Below are 16524 nucleotides of genomic sequence, written 5' to 3'. Positions count from 1 at the left end.
GGATATAATACTATCTAAGTAAACAAGAAATAAGAAAACTCTAGAAATGACAGAAACATCTCGCTGCCTGGACAGTCACCCGAAGTTCTTTTGTACCGTTGGGGCATCCATCTTCAGCCTTCAGGCCCATAGTATCCAGCAGACATTTTCATCAAGCAGGAAATTCCAAAGACAGTTCAGTCACTTTCTGCTAAATCCTACAGAATGTCTCACAGACTCTTTCATGAGTCATGAACCCCAAAAGACCGTCTCACCTTTAGGCAAGTTCAGCAGTCCTCTCTCTGCGGGTTCTCTGTGTCCATTTTATGCAACAGTTCAGGCAAGAGCAGTTTCTTGCCCAAATGGCTATCAAACTCCATAAGGATCCTCTTCGATGCCCATCTTCCTCTCAAAGTAGATTGGTGCTGCCAGGACCAGAGTGTCTTATTGTCATGAAAAGTCCTAAGTTATTAAAATATTTTAAATGCCATATTCTGCAGCCTTTGAGAGATATGAAGAATGCCTATCTGAAATATATCTCTATATATCTAGAAAATCTAAGTAACATGACTACAAGCTTTACTATTATCAATGATTATCCATCAACAACCTATATTTCTTAATTATACATTATATTTTAAATGAACTACACAATCACAATACCTTAATCAAGAGAAGAATTACATATACATATAACAAAATTGACCTTAAATCTCTATCAATAAAGCAAAATCTATACTAATGCAAATTATTCATATCTATATCATATCCCCCTTTAAATGTAAAAGAACATTTATAAACAATATTTTGGGAACATGGGCGCAGTTTTTTCTCTCCAAACTGCTTCCTGCTGAATGGGGGCGTCGTAAATTAGGTCTTTCATGGTATAACCTGTGTGCTAGTTTCATTTCAGTTGGCAGTTGAGGGAAGCAATTTTCTGAAGATGTTCACAACAACCTCTCCAATGCTTTGGAGAGGGTGTGGTCTATCATACCAAATTGGAATAGAAGAAATCCACAGGGTCTGGTCCTCTGTGAAAACAAAAGAAGACCCTCTCCAAAGCATCATATTCTTAGATCCAAATTTTGAAATCGTAATACCCTTATATCCATTCTGATTTAGCTTGGCAGCCCATGTAACGAAATGTCTCTCTGTACTTAGCTCCTTCACAGTCAAAAATTTTAAAGAAAACACAATGTACATAATCCAGACTCTGTGAATTTTCCATTTTTACGTGGCTTATTTTTCTTTATTTCTTTTAATCTATAACTATCTGTACTCTGTCTCTTTAAAGACTTTACCTTTTTTTTAAAACCATTAACTTTATTCTCTATATTCTTTTTCTTCTCTCTCTCAAGCCTATGTACATTCATCCAACAGTGTGACTCATTTAGTGGTCTGAATCTGTCCTATTGTGAATCTGCAATTTTTTACTATCCAGGAGCATTTCTTTCTTTTTTTTTATTGAGAAAAGGAAGAAAAAAACCAAGTTTCCATCTCCTCCCAGCCTCCCATTTCCCTTCCCCTCCTCCCACCCTTCTTCCCCTTCTCCCACCCTTCTCCCCCTCCTCCCACTCCTCTCCCCCTCCCTCTCCAGTCCAAAGAGCAGTCAGGCTTCCCTGCCCTGAGGTAAGTCCTAGGTCCTCCCCACTCTGTCCATATCTAGGAAGGTGAACATCCAAACTGGCTAGGCTCCCACAAAGCCAGCACATTGCGCAGGCTCAAAACCCCGTGACATTGTCCTTGGCTTCTCATCAGCCCTCATTGTTCGCCATGTTCAGAGAGTCCAGTTTTAACCGATGCTTTTTCAGTCACAGTCCAGCTGGCCTTGGTGAGCTCCCAGTAGACCAGCTCCACTGTCTCAGTGGGTGGGTGCACCCCTTGTGGTCCCGACTTCTTTGCTCATGTTCTCCCTCCTTCTGCTCCTCATTGGGACCTTGGAAGCTCAGTCCAGTGCTCCAGTGTGGGTCTCTGTCTCTATCTCCATCCATCACCAGATGAAGGTTCTATGATGATATGCAAGATATTCGTCAGTATTGCTATAGGCTAGGGTCATTTCAGGTTCCCTAACTGAAGTTGCATGTACAGGTAATACGGTAATAAGGTACAGCCTGTTCCCTGCCCAGTCTAAACCTTAACTGCGCTGTTTTTATGGTAATTACGGTAGTTCCTACCGATCAGCATGGTTCAGCATGGAGCAGTCGCTCCTGCCTCAGATCCATTTGGTGCCCCTGAGCTGTGCACAGTTCCAGGCACACAGCAAGTCCACATTGGAGCCGCACTCAGCAGTTTAATTCTGAGACTGAGCGTGCAGCACATAAACTCTTTTTATCCAAGTTACAACCAAATCTGACACGCAGAGCACTGCACAGTCTGAAAACAAGTCTCTGTGGGCAGGAATCCACCATGTTCTTCCGCCTGCCTAAGCCTGATTCTGCCATCTGCCTGGCAGGGATTGCTGAGCCATCCCCAGGGTCTCAGAGCACTCTCCTTCCGATCCCAAGCAGGAACACAAACATCCAGTCCCATGAAATCCATTGAAATGCTTTAAAGCCAGAGTTTATGCTGGCAGCACAGCCCCAGGAAGCTGCGCTTTAAAATGACACAGCGTTTGTTCTGCTGCTGTTGCGGAATCAGGAAATCTCTCTACAGCACACCACCAACAAACAGCAAAAATCTGTGTTAAACTTTCTCTCCCTTATTTTTAAGCCTTCTCAGGTTTTTAAGTGGATTTAGTCCATCACGTCTGGGCACCATCTGTTGAAATAGGAGCGGTGGGGCTGCATCCCTGGCACCTGGCCGCCCGCACGGCTAGCTTTACCCGAAATAATTACAAGGAAACTGTATTCTTTTAAATACCACTTGGCCCATTTCTATCTAGCCTCTTCTAGGCTAGCTCTCGCAACTGGACTAGCCCATTTCTAATAATCTGTGTAGCCCAAGAGCTGGTTTACCAGGAATGATCTTAGCCTGCATCTGCCTGGACTGGGAGAATCATGGCAACTCCCTGACTCAGTTTCTTTCTCCCAGCATTCCGTTCTGTTTACTCCACCCACCTAAGGGTGGGCCTATCAAATGGGCCTAGCAGTTTCTTTATTGCTTAACCAATGAAATCAACAGATTGATATATGACACTACCCCATCATATAGTCCCATCAGCAATAAATAAACGTCCCTATTTCTGCAGAGTTCTGACATCTGTTGTGAGATTCTTGATAATTGCCATTCTGACAGCCTCTAATGAGAGCCAGCATATATTCATGTGGATTTAATGTATGTGCACATGATAACAGGAATGCCTTAATCAACGTTTTGGTATCAAAAAATTATTTGACCATGCCTTGTTTTGCATGCTGGTATTTCTCCATAGTTTAAATCCAGAGAAGTGAGGAGTCTTTATTTGGTCATTACAAATGCAGGATGTGTTCTTGTTCCTCCCACTCTTCAACTGGACTTAGGCAGCTTAATCCAGTGCTCCTATGTGGGTTTCTGTTTCTGTTTCTGTCAGTTGCTGGATGAAAGTTCCATGGTGATATTTAAGATATTCCTCAGTCTGACTAGAGGGAAATCAAGATTGTGCCCCTCTCCTCTATTGCTTAGGGTCTTAGCTGAAATCAGGCTTGTGGATTCCTGGGAATCACTCTAGAGTCAGGTTTCTGCTAACCCTATAATGACCCCTCAATCAAGATACTTTTCCTTGCTCTCGTCTGTCCTTCCTTGATCTTGACTATCCCATTCCCTCAAGTTCTCCTCAACCCTCCCCTTTCCCGCTCCTTTTCAACTTCCACCATTCCTTCTCACCTCACCCCCATGCTCCAAGACCATGACAGGTTCACCCACTGAAACAATCTACCTGATGAGCTAATGGGAGCTTACCAAGGAAGGAACAAGCATAGGACCAAATTAGTCCCTCTGAATGTGGTTGACAGTTGTATGGCTGGGGCAGACTGAGGGGTCACAGGCGGTGACACCAGGATTTATCCCCATTGCATGTACTGACCTTTTGGGAACCAGTTCTCTTTGGATGTATATCTTTCTCAGCCTAGATATAGTAGGGAGGGCCTTGGAACTTCCACAAAGCAATGTGTCTTACCATCTCTGAGGATTTGAGGGCATGGGAGGATGTGTGGAGGGAATGGAAGGAAGAGAGGGAGTGGGAACTTGGATTGGTATTTTTTAAATCTAATTAATTAAATAAAAGCAGGATGTGAAGCAGGATCATAGGAAAGCAATCTGTAGGATTCTAGCAATCAGGGAAATCCTCATGGGGTAATGACTATGATTTTGTTCAGGGTATGGTGTCTTCAGTCCCTGCTCTTAGGAGGCACTGCCAGGTGGATTATTACAAAATCCAGACAAGTATAGTCCACAGAGTGAGATCCAAGTCAGGCAGGGGGACAGTTAAAGATTCTGTCCCCAAACTCACAAGACAAAGAAGAGAAGCTTTTCCTTAAAGTCCCACATGAAGGTTGTTGATTGGAGACTACCATGCTAGGAGGAGTCCCTTAGTGATCAGTAATAAAAGGTACAGTCAAACACACAGCTCACAGTGGAGAGTGAATGGTTAGCCAAAGAGATAAGACATGGAAATGTTTATTTATGATATGTATTTGCACTGTGTACATTCTAGTGAGAAAGGAAGAAAAGGCCATTGCGAGCCCTGAAGTTGGCTATGTCACCTGCCCAAAAGACTGGATTGGATTTGGAACTAAATGTTTTTATTTTTCTGAACACACAAGTAACTGGACATCCAGCCAGACCTCCTGCATGGAGCTGGGGGCCCATCTTACTCACTTTGACAGTCTGGAGGAGTTGGTAAGAAAGGATCGGGAGTTGGTTTGTTGTTTATTCCTGTGGAATATGTATTGCCTTGAGAAAGAGAGCTTAAACCTGGAACATGAGGAAGATTCCCACCCTAGGTACTGGGGGACACGGGACACACATTAGCATGTGCCATTTGTGATGGTAACACATCTGGCTGTAGCCCTGAGACATTCCAATGATATTCTCATCTGTAGTGCTAATAGTCAACTTACAAGGTCACACATACATGGTGGTCATGCAAGTCTTTGTCGGAACTGGCAGGTGTTGCAAACTTAAGGTGACAACTGTTACTAACTGTAAACACAGACTCAACGAGGGCCCTTCTCGGCGACACAAGGATGGGTGGTTGTCAGTATGTTATGGGTTATGATAGGAAAATGCATCCACTGAGAACTATGTGTTATTTAGGCTCCACAGTTGATGACCCTTAGTTCAAACCAGCTGCCATCCGGAGAGGACACTGTAGGACAGAGACTCAAGGGACATCTGGAACTGAGAGACACATGTATTTGCTTTCTGTGTTTTTGACAGAATTTCCTGAATAGATTCAAGGGGGATTCTGCTGCCTGGATCGGCCTGCACAGAGAGTCATCAGAGCAGCCTTGGATGTGGACAGACAACACTGAATATAACAACTTGTATGTGTTCAGAATGCTTTTCCTCCTACTGTGCTCATGTGCTGTGATTGTGTGAATTGTGGTTGTGAAAGGTGAAAGGCTGAGTAATGTGAAGAAAATGTAACTGGAAAGGGAGAAACCCTTGGATTGGAGGTGTGCCTTGGGTCTTGCTGTGTGTTACATGCAGAGTCCCCAGTATCCACAACCTGGTAAATTTACATGTGTCAGAGTCACCTAGTGTTGTTTCACTCCAAATCTTTAGCCTGATGATGGCATCTGGGGAAGATGCTGTCTGCTCTCAGCACTTGGAAATCTCTCCTTGCTGCTAACTGCCCTTGTGGGATGCAGACAGAACTGCTGATGGCCACTAAGGGCTCTGAAACCCCAGGAAGTTACTGCACAGCTGCTGTATAAGTCTTGTCAGATAGCTATGTGCACAGTTGCTCTTATCACTGAAGCAGACTCCATGGGTATTGGGAACCTTCTCTAATATCTCATCATCAAAGAGCACCCAGGACAGCATATGTGATGGATGTGAGCATAGCCATTTTGAACAGACCCATTCACTGGAACAGTGAATGTCCGTCAGTAAAGACCTTTAGAGTTTACTAAGTGCATTTTCTCCCCCTTTAATACATGTGAGAAATTCTTCAAGATAGAATTGAAAACACCCCTTGCAATGCTACCATGGCTGAATGAAGCTCGTGTGGACATGGCAGAGAGCATCAGTCAAATGCTTTGTACACACAGTACAGGGTCCAACATGGATGAGTGAGAAAGGTGTGGTCACCAAATGTAACCCTGGGAATGGAAACGTCACTGGGTGTAACACTAGTGCTGGTGATTCCTCATGGCCTCTGCCTTTCTGTGATCTGTGCTCTAAACAAGCAGTGGACACGAGTGAGACATCATTGCTGGGGGAATGCAGTGGCCGACGCTGCAGAAATTTGTTTGTTTTTTTGTTTTAGGACTCTCATCCGAGGAGAAGGACAACATGCCTACCTGAGTGGCAGAGGGATCAGCAGTGGCAGGAACTACATACCTAGGAAGTGGATTTGTAGCAAACCCTACAGCTATACTTTACATTGTGCAGTTGTCTCACAGCTTGTGTAGACTGTGTCAAAGCAGTTATGAGAGCCGTATCATGTTATCTACAGCTGCAGCCTCATTTCTTTATCTTATAAAATTATCAAAATCAACACCTAACCCGTGGTGACATCATAGATAACAGCTATCAGAGAGGACTATACCTACAGGTACTTGAGGCCTATGGGTGATTCTAAATTAAATAAGTGTTCGCTATGGGTTTGTACTCACTTCATAAACCTGAATTACAATCATAAAATCCAGCAAAATAACATTTCTCTGTGTTCTATTTATAGTTCATTTTGTTCCTCTTTTGTTTCAATCCATTTTATTTCAAATAAACAGTGTGACACTATTTCTCAAATAAATAAATATTTTGTTCTATGGAAATTACTTTGTGTTTAGCAATTTTAATTATCTTATTTACAGTACATACTAATCCCAAGACTGAGGGAGAAAAATCACTTACTCAAATCTTCATGACCAAATTAATTAATTAAAGCATGCTGCTGGGTGGTGGTGGCGCATGCCTTTAATCCCAGCACTCGGGAGGCAGAGGCAGGCTGATTTTTGGGAGTCCGAGGCCAGCCTGGTCTACAAGAGCTAGTTCTGCGACAGGAACCAAAGCTACAGAGAAACCCTGTCTCGAAAAACCAAAAAAAAAAAAAAAACAAAAAAAAACCAAAAACAAAACAAAAAAAAACATGCTTTTTTATTTGTGTACATGAACTGCTTCCCTTTGTCCTGCCACCTCTTTACCATGGCTTTAGTTGGATCAGCCTCACTGAGGGTGGGCTCTTGGCCAGGTGAGTGACAGGCCCAGCAGGATTTGCTCTTTCCCTGCTTGTTTTCCTCATGCTGGCAGGTCCATTCCTACACTGGCATTAGAGCAGTGTTTCTCATCCCGTGGGTCTCTAATCCTTTGGAGTACATCTCAGATATCCTGCTTATGGATATTTACATTATGATTCATAGGAGGAGCAAATACAGTTATGAAGTAGCAATGAAAATAATTTTAGGATTGGGGGTCACCACAACATGAGAAACTGCATTAAAGGCTCCCAGGATTAGGAAGGTTGAGAACCACTGCATTAGAGCCTACTTCTTCCGGATTCCAGCATCTCTAGAAGACCATCTGAGACATCCAGTCTCATAGATTGAGCAAGTTCTGGATTCTTGGACTTTCTGTTCATAGGCAGTCATTATTGGACTAGCTGTAAGTCATTCTAATAAATAACCTTTCTATAGACAGAAAAGAGTCATTCTATAAGTTCTGTTGCTCTAGAGAACCCTGACAAATACAGTGAAATATGGTGACAAGGAAGGACAGGATGCAGTCCAATGGCCTGTGAGTTATGAAAAAGTTATGAAGAAAATGGTTTTACTAGTGTCAGCTCTTACATTGGTTTTTCTTATTTAGTGGTGAGTTCATAAACACATAATTGACAGTGAAATTCTAAAACCAAACTAAGGCTCCATTGATGGGGGCAGAGTCTTCTGTTTTGTGTTAATTTCATTGGTTAAATAAAGAGATTGCCTTGGCCCTGATAGGACAGAAAATTAGGTTGGCGGAGTAGACAGAACAGAATGCTGGGAGAAAGAAGCTGAGTCAGGCAGTCGCCATGATTCTCCCACCCAACACAGCTGCAGGTTAAGATCTTCCCTGGTAAGCCATCTCGTGGGCTACACAGATTATTAGAAATGGGTTAGATCAATATGTAAGAGCTAGCCAATAAGAGGCTGGAACTAATGGGCCAGGCAGTGTTTAAAAGAATACAGTTTCTGTGTAATTATTTCAGGTATAAAGCTAGCCAAGTGTGCAGCCGGGTGCCAGGAACGCAGCCCTGCTGCTCCTTCAACACTCTATGACTTCAGAATGGCTCTTCCAACCATGTGGAAGTACAATGATATACAACCATGTGGAAGTATCTGTGCTTCTGAAAGAAGTATCTGTGCTTCTGAAAGTGGTCAGTGCAGTCCAACACCAGACCTGAGGAATGGGAGAAGTTTTGTTCAAGGACAGAACAGCTATGCTGGGGCCCAGCTTTCACGTTGGATGCAAAGGTGTGTGTCCAGGTCCTCACCCGAGGGCCTTCTGCATAAAGGGCTGTGCTTCTGGTTCTTCACTGTGAGAAGGACAATGCCCTCCCTGTGGACACAGGTAGTTGCTATTCACTTGCCATAGCCCATGTCCAAGGGACTCTTTATATAGAGAGGGGGTACTCACCTCACACCGAGAATAAATAAAGAACAACAAAAATATCCTAGCCAAGTGAGACATCTTATGTCTGCCAAGAGAGGATGCCATTGTGAAGTGTAAAAGACCTTAAAAGGGAATCCCCAAAGGTCCAGGGAACAAAGCAGCAAATGTGGCTGCCTTGAAAGTGGCTCTGGAAGCAGAGAGGCCTCTCCAGATCTTGGTTACCCTGCCTGAACTTTAATTTCTCTAGATTCCAATTCATATACAAAGAGATCAAGTGGAAAGGAAGAAAAGATACTCAATAGGAGACAAATGGATGGTATTTCTTCCTGAATGAGGAACCTGTACTTCCTGCCTTTATCAGAGGACAGATGATCAACAGATTCTACCCGGCTACCCATCAGTGTGATATTATAACTGCTGAATGACTCAGGTCCAGCTATTATTCCCAGAATGAAGGTTTCCTCTGCCTGGGGTCCAACAACAGCCTGGTATTCCTTGCCAACATTTTCCTAAATTTGTCTAAGGTCCTAAATGTCGATTGGAAACTACATGTAGGACACAAAGTTAAGGGAAGACAGGAAGATAAATAGAAAGGAAACGTGATCTAGGCATGTTCTTGAGACTGGTGAATACTGGACCAATCTGGTGCCTTTTTCTTTCCTAAGGGAGAGATGCATTCTGCATTATGAAGCTCCTAAAACAGAAATGACTAATCATTTCTTCCCTATGTCCATGCATGTCCTGCAACAGTCACAGGGACTATTCATCAGATAGTTGGTGAGGCTGCATGTTTGCCTGGAGCCTGCCCACAAGTTCCAGCCTGGCAACCTTGTGTGCGTAAAGAGATTCCAACACAGAGGCTTTAGCAAATACGGAAAGTCTCATACCCTGTGGTCCTCACACTGCTACAGCATCACTGGTGTCCCCTGTGCACACAACACACCAGCATAGGTAGACTACACATCATAAGGACAGAGGGGTCATCACCAGGTCCTCTGACTCCCTAAAGACAGGACTGATACGGGTCCTATAACTATGGTTGTTCTATTTTCTATTTTTGTCTCAAGTCAAAAGGCCCCAACCCTCATTAAGCCAGAAACTTATTTATAGGTATTAAGTATGACTGCAACCAGGCAATTCATAGCCAGTCTACCCACTGAGACCAAACCACTCACTGTCCCAATAGATATCTCTAAAACATTGCACCTAGATGCTATTGGGGGATGATTTGCTTTGTCAGAAAGCAGTGACTCCCCTGGGACTGTGGGTCCACTGGTGAAGAAAAAGGGCCATGATCTATCCATTAACCTGCCTGCCTGACTCCATCCCTCAGCCCCAAGATCCACAAAGCCAGGCAAATAACATCTTGCTTAAAGGCACTGTGAAACAGAATCCTCCTGGGAGCACACTAGTCCCTTCATAGTCCTAGAAAGAAACCTGTTGTGGATTATTAATATTATTTTATTATTTGTTTTGGTACAGCTTTTCTGTATTTAGGACCGGGAGGGGTGCACCCACACACTGAGACAATGGGGATGTTCTATCGGGAACTCACCAAGGCCAGCTGGCCCGGGTCTGAAAAAGCATGGGATAAATCCGGACTAGCTGAACATAGCGGATAATGAGGAATACTGAGAACTCAAGAACAATCGCAGTGGGGTTTTGATCCTACTGCACTTACTGCCTTTGGGGGAGCCTAGGCAGTTTGGATGCTCACCTTACTAGACCTGGATAGAGGTGGGCGGTCCTTGGGCTTCCCACAGGTCAGGGAACACTGATTGCTCTTCCAGCAGATGAGGGAGGTGGACTTGATTGGGGGAGGGGGAGGGAAATGGGAGGCGGTTGCGGGGAGGAGGCAGAAATCCTTAATAAATAAATAAATTAAAAAAAAAATGTTTTGATATACAAACACCCATGTGTTTCAAAGAGTACAGAATTAAGCATGGACTGTGCTGTACAGGTTTGTGGCTTAGGAGTCACAGCCATAGGTGTGACATAGGCTGTGCTGGGGAAGCTGTGTGAGTGCACTCTGTGCTGCTTGTTCAAAGACCAAAACACCCACAAGTGCACTTCTAGGAATCCATCCTCATTGATCCCAGGCTCTCAGGTACCTGTAAAATACCAAGGGTAGCACTAAGAAATTCAACATGAATGCTTCTCTGTCCATGAAAGCAGCATCTGGCTCTTGGGGAAATGTTAAGTCATCCTGACTCTCACCACTTTCAGACACTCTCTGTATGGCTTTGCACCTGGAGACAGAACTGTCACCTTTTATTCCTTATGTGAGTCAAGAGCCAAGTCCCAACCTGATTGTGACTTTTGCTTCCTTACCCTGATAAATCCCCACCCATATCCTGCCTCTGGCATACAGCCCAAGATCCTAGACAAAATGCTGGGATTTAAGTATAAATCAGAAACACAGACTGCCGTATCCCAAAAAGGACCTGAAAGACTTCCTAAGTCAAGGAGTGTATCGGCGTAAAATAAATGCAATGCAGATATTAAAGAATATTTACCACTTTAATGAAAAACTTACAGAACTGAAGTTCCAGCTTAGTACAGGAGGTAGGAAGGAAAAAAGGGCCAAGCCGCCTCCCTGCGCGCCCATTTATTGGCAGGCATTCAACAGAGGCAAACCCCGCCCCCTAAAGGGGCTGTCTTAACCGTACAAAGGGGCTTAAGCAAGAGCAATATATCATTGAGGGAAATGCAGTCGCTTGAGAGTATCTAGACCTGCATTTGGTTTCTAATCTGTTGGCACCGATGCATGCCAAATTTGATTCAAAATAATATTTAAATAAAATCTGAGCTGCACGTGGAGAGCATTGCAAAATGACCTTGTAGAGTTCAACTGAAGCTCCTCCGTGGTGCACTTCTGCCCTCTGCTGCTCATGGTGTTTCCAACAGCTCATTCTCCCTGTGATCCATTTTTGTTTCGTTTTTTTTTTCCTTCTTCAATGCTTGTATTGTTGTTTTAAACCAAAACCAACCTGAAGCTTTCATTCACAAGCGAACAGTCTCCTCTGAGGCTTGTGGCTTGAATCTGTAGCCTCATGGACATAAACAATTTCTTCTGAACAAGGAGTCAGAGAGTTGGACCTCACAGTTAAAGTTCATGATCTCTCTGAGCATGCCAAATGTCTGATATTGGTAAACCATTGGACATGAGCCCGACAATGATTGAACACATGAATGAGCTTGTGGGTGACGACTCAACTCATGTGAGCCTGACTTCGGATATCATTCTGGAACAAAATCATCTTAGACGCTGAAGTGTTGAACCCTTAGCTGACGTTTCCATCACAGTCTTCACAAGAAACGTGTCTCCCTCTGTTAACGGCACAACCTGAGTGTTTCATAGCATCTAGGTGGACATATGGGTTCCTTTCTGGAGTCTTCTGGAGCATGAGTGGGCAGCTCTTGTGAAGAATCTGGAGAGGAAGCCCTGCAGGGTCCTTCCCATGGTCAATGGCTCCAGGGAGCTCTGGCTGGTGTCTCTTAGCTACAGCAGTAACTCTTTGGCTGCTGGGCTTCGTAGAATATTATTTTAGCTAGGCAAAAATGTATTACATTTGTTTATGCTGCAGAACATTACTTTAGCTGTGTAAAGGTGAGAAACTTTTGTTTATGCTGCATTTGTTTACTTATGGAAAGATATGGTTCATTTGTTTCACATTGCCTGCCTATGGCACCTGATTGTTCTGAAAAGAGCTAGGCAGAGAAAGAACAGGTAGCACTGGCAGACAGAGAGAACAAATAGGAGGAGAAATCTAGGCTGAGCAGAAGGAAGAATGAGAGGAAGAATAAGATGAGAAAGGAGAGACAACCCCAGGGCAAGAAGCCAACCAGCCTCTATCCAGTCAGATACAGAAGCAGTGGAAGATAGGTGTAACAATAGAAAAGGTTTAAAATCCCCAAGGCAAAAGGTGCATAAAGAGAAACAGGTTGAATCTAAGTTAATAGAGCTAGCCAGAAACAAACCTAAGTTATGCTAAATATTTATAATTAATAAAAACTATCGGTATCCTGATTTGAAAACTGGTTGGTGGCTCCCAGTTCTCACTACAGGATCTTGCTTGCTCAACTGTCTACTCTACTATGGAAAACAGAATAAATTCTGTTGAAACATGGCTCTAAGGAGACCAAAAAAAACCCCTCTGTACACAGGAGAATCCATAATTTGACGAATGCCCAAAGTTCCACAGGATCTTTGAGGAATGTATACGGTTCCCAGAACTTAGCAGGTCACCAAAGCTTAGCTCAACAGACACCATGATGGAAGTACCGTTCAGGTCTGGGAACCCAACATGTAACCAGCAATTCCTGCCAAAATGAGAGCATACAATCCACCAAAGTCCATAGTTCTGGGAAAGTCTCTAATGTACTATCTTGGTTTTTGATTTTTGTAGTTTGCTTCTGGCTACCTGTTTCTGCTACGTGGCTACATGGGGTCTGTGGCCCCAATAGCTGAGGGTTTTTTTGGGGGGGCTCAATACCTAATCCTGAGGAAGACTTATTGCTGTACCAGGGTCCCGAACAGCCTGTTTATGGAAATGTTTTGCCAACCGCACATCTGATAAATTGCCAATATTTAAAATATGCGTTGGATTAAAAAACAGGACATCAAATAAACAATAACCCAACTTAAAAAATTGTTGTATATATCTCACCAGAGATTTTTCAAAAGATGAACACAAATGGCTAAGAAACACATAAAGAAATGGTCAATATCCTTAGTTATCAGGGTGATCCAAATAAAAACTACATTGAGATTTCATTGCATACAAGTCAGTTTGTCCAAGATAAATAAGCAAATACAGCTCCTGCTGGTGAGGACCTGAGATTGATACAGAAGCATGCATGTTTGCACACACACACATACTCAAACAGGAAGTGGAGAGAGACAGAGAGGTGGGGGGAGGTAGGAAGAGAGGGTGTAAAGGAGGGAGAGGAGAAGGTAGGGAGACTGGAGACATCCTTTCTACTATATAGGAATCACACAATGTGCCCACTGAGGTTGTTTGGAGGCTCTGATTTGCCTCACAGGAAGATGGCAGGACCTAAAGCATTGTCTGCTTTGGTATAAAAATCAAGGAAATTACACCCTGGTTCTTAAAACACCCAGCAGTGATACATTCCTACAGCTGACTGCAGGAGTCACATGACCTGAACTGATGGCCAAAGGGGTATAGTGTGATATGGCCTCTGTTGTGTTCAGATATCTAGTGCCCAGGCAGAAGCCAAGCTGGAGAGGCTAGGTCTCAGCTGATGGATGCAGTCTGTAGGGGGCATTGGATCATGAGGGCGTCGCCTCCACCTTGAATTAATCCACACATGGCTTCCTAATTTGGTAGCCCTGCTGTGAGGTGAGGTCAGTTCTGAGATGAGACTCAGCTGCTGGAAGATTCTGGAGCTGTGACTACATCATCCTTGGTTCCATTGCTGTCACTCTACTGGGCAAGGACCAAGGGTGTTCATACCCTAGTGTTTGTGTTGAGATCTCTTCCCAGCCTTAGCTGGCCTCTTTCAGAGTCCTGCACTTAGAAGTCACCTTGAAATGTACCAGTGTCGTGGCCCCTGCAGCTTCCTGAGGATTGAGTTTTGATACATGTGATTCACCCCTGAGAAAGACCACCCCAGTGTGCAGCCTGCATCCCAGCACTCATGGGACAAAAGAAATAAAATGTCCCAATCTATAGACCAGGTTCTGGCTCCACTAATCCACTAGGGTGCATGTATGAGGAGGTAAAGAAGAACACATGAATAATATACAGCGATGACATCTGAAGATAATTTAGAGCCAGCTTCCTAAAATTTTACCAAGAGATTGTTAGTTCCCTTTCTTGGGGAAGGGGAAAAAAAGAGGAGGCAGCCCTGAATTAACTATTTCATTTCCAGGTAATGGAAGAAAGATGTAAAGTCTGTCCGTGGTCCACACAGCCCCACAATTATTTTTGGTTTGCTGATATTTCTAATGGTACAAACCTTGAGAATTCTAATCCTCTCCTCTTCCTCCTTATGCTACTTTCACTTTTCTCCTTTGAGTTGTAGGAGCCAGCCATGATAAGCTAAGTATGAACAGATCACCCAAAAGTTCTTTACTTCCAACCATTATCACCTGCCAGAGTAAGACTCAGCCATCAGTAAATTAATAGAGGCCTGAGTCTCAGTAGTTTACATTGAAGCAATACCTGGTTGCAAGAAGGACCGAAGGACAACAAACTGAGATTACCAGAGCACAATCCAAAAACAGACCATCCAAAGGAAATGCCTAACTTTCTAACCCCTGTAGATAGGATTACCTACACTCACCAGGACACCCCTCAACAAATGTCAGCCAATCATGAGTCCTGAACCAGAAACCTCTAACCCCCACCTTTACTACTATAAAAACCCAACTCTAACTGAGCTCAGGACTCTCTGTTTATTCCAATAAATAGAGACATGCGGTGAGACCGAGTTTCCAACTTGCATAAAATAAAGGCTCTTTGCTTTCACATAAGGAACTCTGTCATCTTTTTGACTTTTGGGGAACTTTGCGTATTTAGACATAAAACGAGTAAGAAAAGATCAAAAGATTATAAAAAAAATTTGGCCAAGAGGTGGTAGTGCAATCCTTTAATCTCAGCAGTTGGGGGGCAGAGGTAGGTGGACTTCTGTGAATTAGAGACCAGCCTCATCTATGGAGCGAGTTCTGGGACAGCCACGGCTGTTAAACAGAGAAACCCTGTCTGGAAAAGTAAAACAAAACAGAAAGAAAGGGAGAGGAAGAGAGGAGGAGAGGGAAAGAGGGAGAGAGGGAGAGAGGAGGGAAGGAAGAGAGGGAGATGGAGGAAGAGAGGAAGAGAGGGAGAGAGGGAGAGAGAGAAAGTTATCATCTGTAGTAAACGTGCCGCTCATAATGCCTGAAACAAATTCTACAGCCAGACCCTACAACTTTGTTGGCACTGGAATATTGTCATCCGGTTTTGTTTGTTGAAATCACCTCAGTCATGCAGGGGCTGGCCCACATGCCACTCTTCCTGAGTGTTCTACAAGATCTATGGCCCAGGTATGCTCAGGGGACTTCCTTCTGGAAAGCTCGGCAGGGCCTGCACTGAGGTGTTCAGCTGAGGAACTTGTCTGCATGGACTCTTATCTAGGTTTACATATTTAGATTTTTTCCCTTCCCATTTTACTAAAAAGCGATCTTCTTAGGCCAAGAAAGCTGAACTGTGAGGATGACAAACTACAGGGCTCTTGAAATGATCCCAAGGCTCCTGACAAAAATCTCACTTAACAGTCAAGGTGGTTATTCAGGTGGAAGCAACACCTCAGCCCCTGGAATTCACTTACACAACTGCTCCCCGGGAGCTATTTGCATATTGCTTAACTGCTTGTTGTTAGGGGTAGAGAAATTTTGATCCTTGCTTTGGGTTCCAGACTAGGCTGCTGCCGAGGGGCGTGGCCCGACGACAAGTTTGAGTCAGGGTTGAGGAGGAGGATGACTAATGCTCTAGGGTTGGTCCTCTGCAGTGCACCTCTGCCCAGGACCGCCCTTGCTCCCAAGAATACAACAGGTCGGTGCCAGAGACTAGGGCCAGTTGATCCCCAGAGCCTTGTGAGTGAAGGAGTGTGGAGCCAGGCACTGCACCCTTCGTGTCTGAGGGCTCTGGCGGCTTGTCCAACAGCAATGACGACGAGCTGCAGGAGGTGATAGGTGAGAACCTGCCCGCGTCCTTCAACGGGGACGACGAAGAGCTACAGGAGGAGATAGGTGAGAACCTGCCCGCGACCATCAACGGGGAAGACGAAGAGCAGCTTTTGGTAGAAGGT

At 44.1% G+C, this 16524-nt stretch overlaps 1 protein-coding gene across 1 annotated transcript in view; it reads left to right on the top strand.

Annotated features, from left to right (window-relative positions):
* LOC142855699 (uncharacterized) overlaps window positions 1–16524 on the top strand; it is a 65452-nt gene that overhangs the window by 35034 nt on the left and 13894 nt on the right. Inside the window, exons 4-7 of the mRNA XM_075982145.1 lie at window positions 4610–4794; window positions 5335–5441; window positions 6389–6529; window positions 16320–16522. Coding sequence (XP_075838260.1) covers window positions 4610–4794; window positions 5335–5441; window positions 6389–6529; window positions 16320–16522 — 636 coding nt within the window. The remainder of the gene's footprint in view (window positions 1–4609; window positions 4795–5334; window positions 5442–6388; window positions 6530–16319; window positions 16523–16524) is intronic.

Source organism: Microtus pennsylvanicus, chromosome 8, assembly GCF_037038515.1.
Source record: "Microtus pennsylvanicus isolate mMicPen1 chromosome 8, mMicPen1.hap1, whole genome shotgun sequence".
NCBI classification, from domain to species: Eukaryota; Metazoa; Chordata; class Mammalia; order Rodentia; family Cricetidae; genus Microtus; species Microtus pennsylvanicus.
This window is presented reverse-complemented; position numbering and strand designations above follow the sequence as displayed.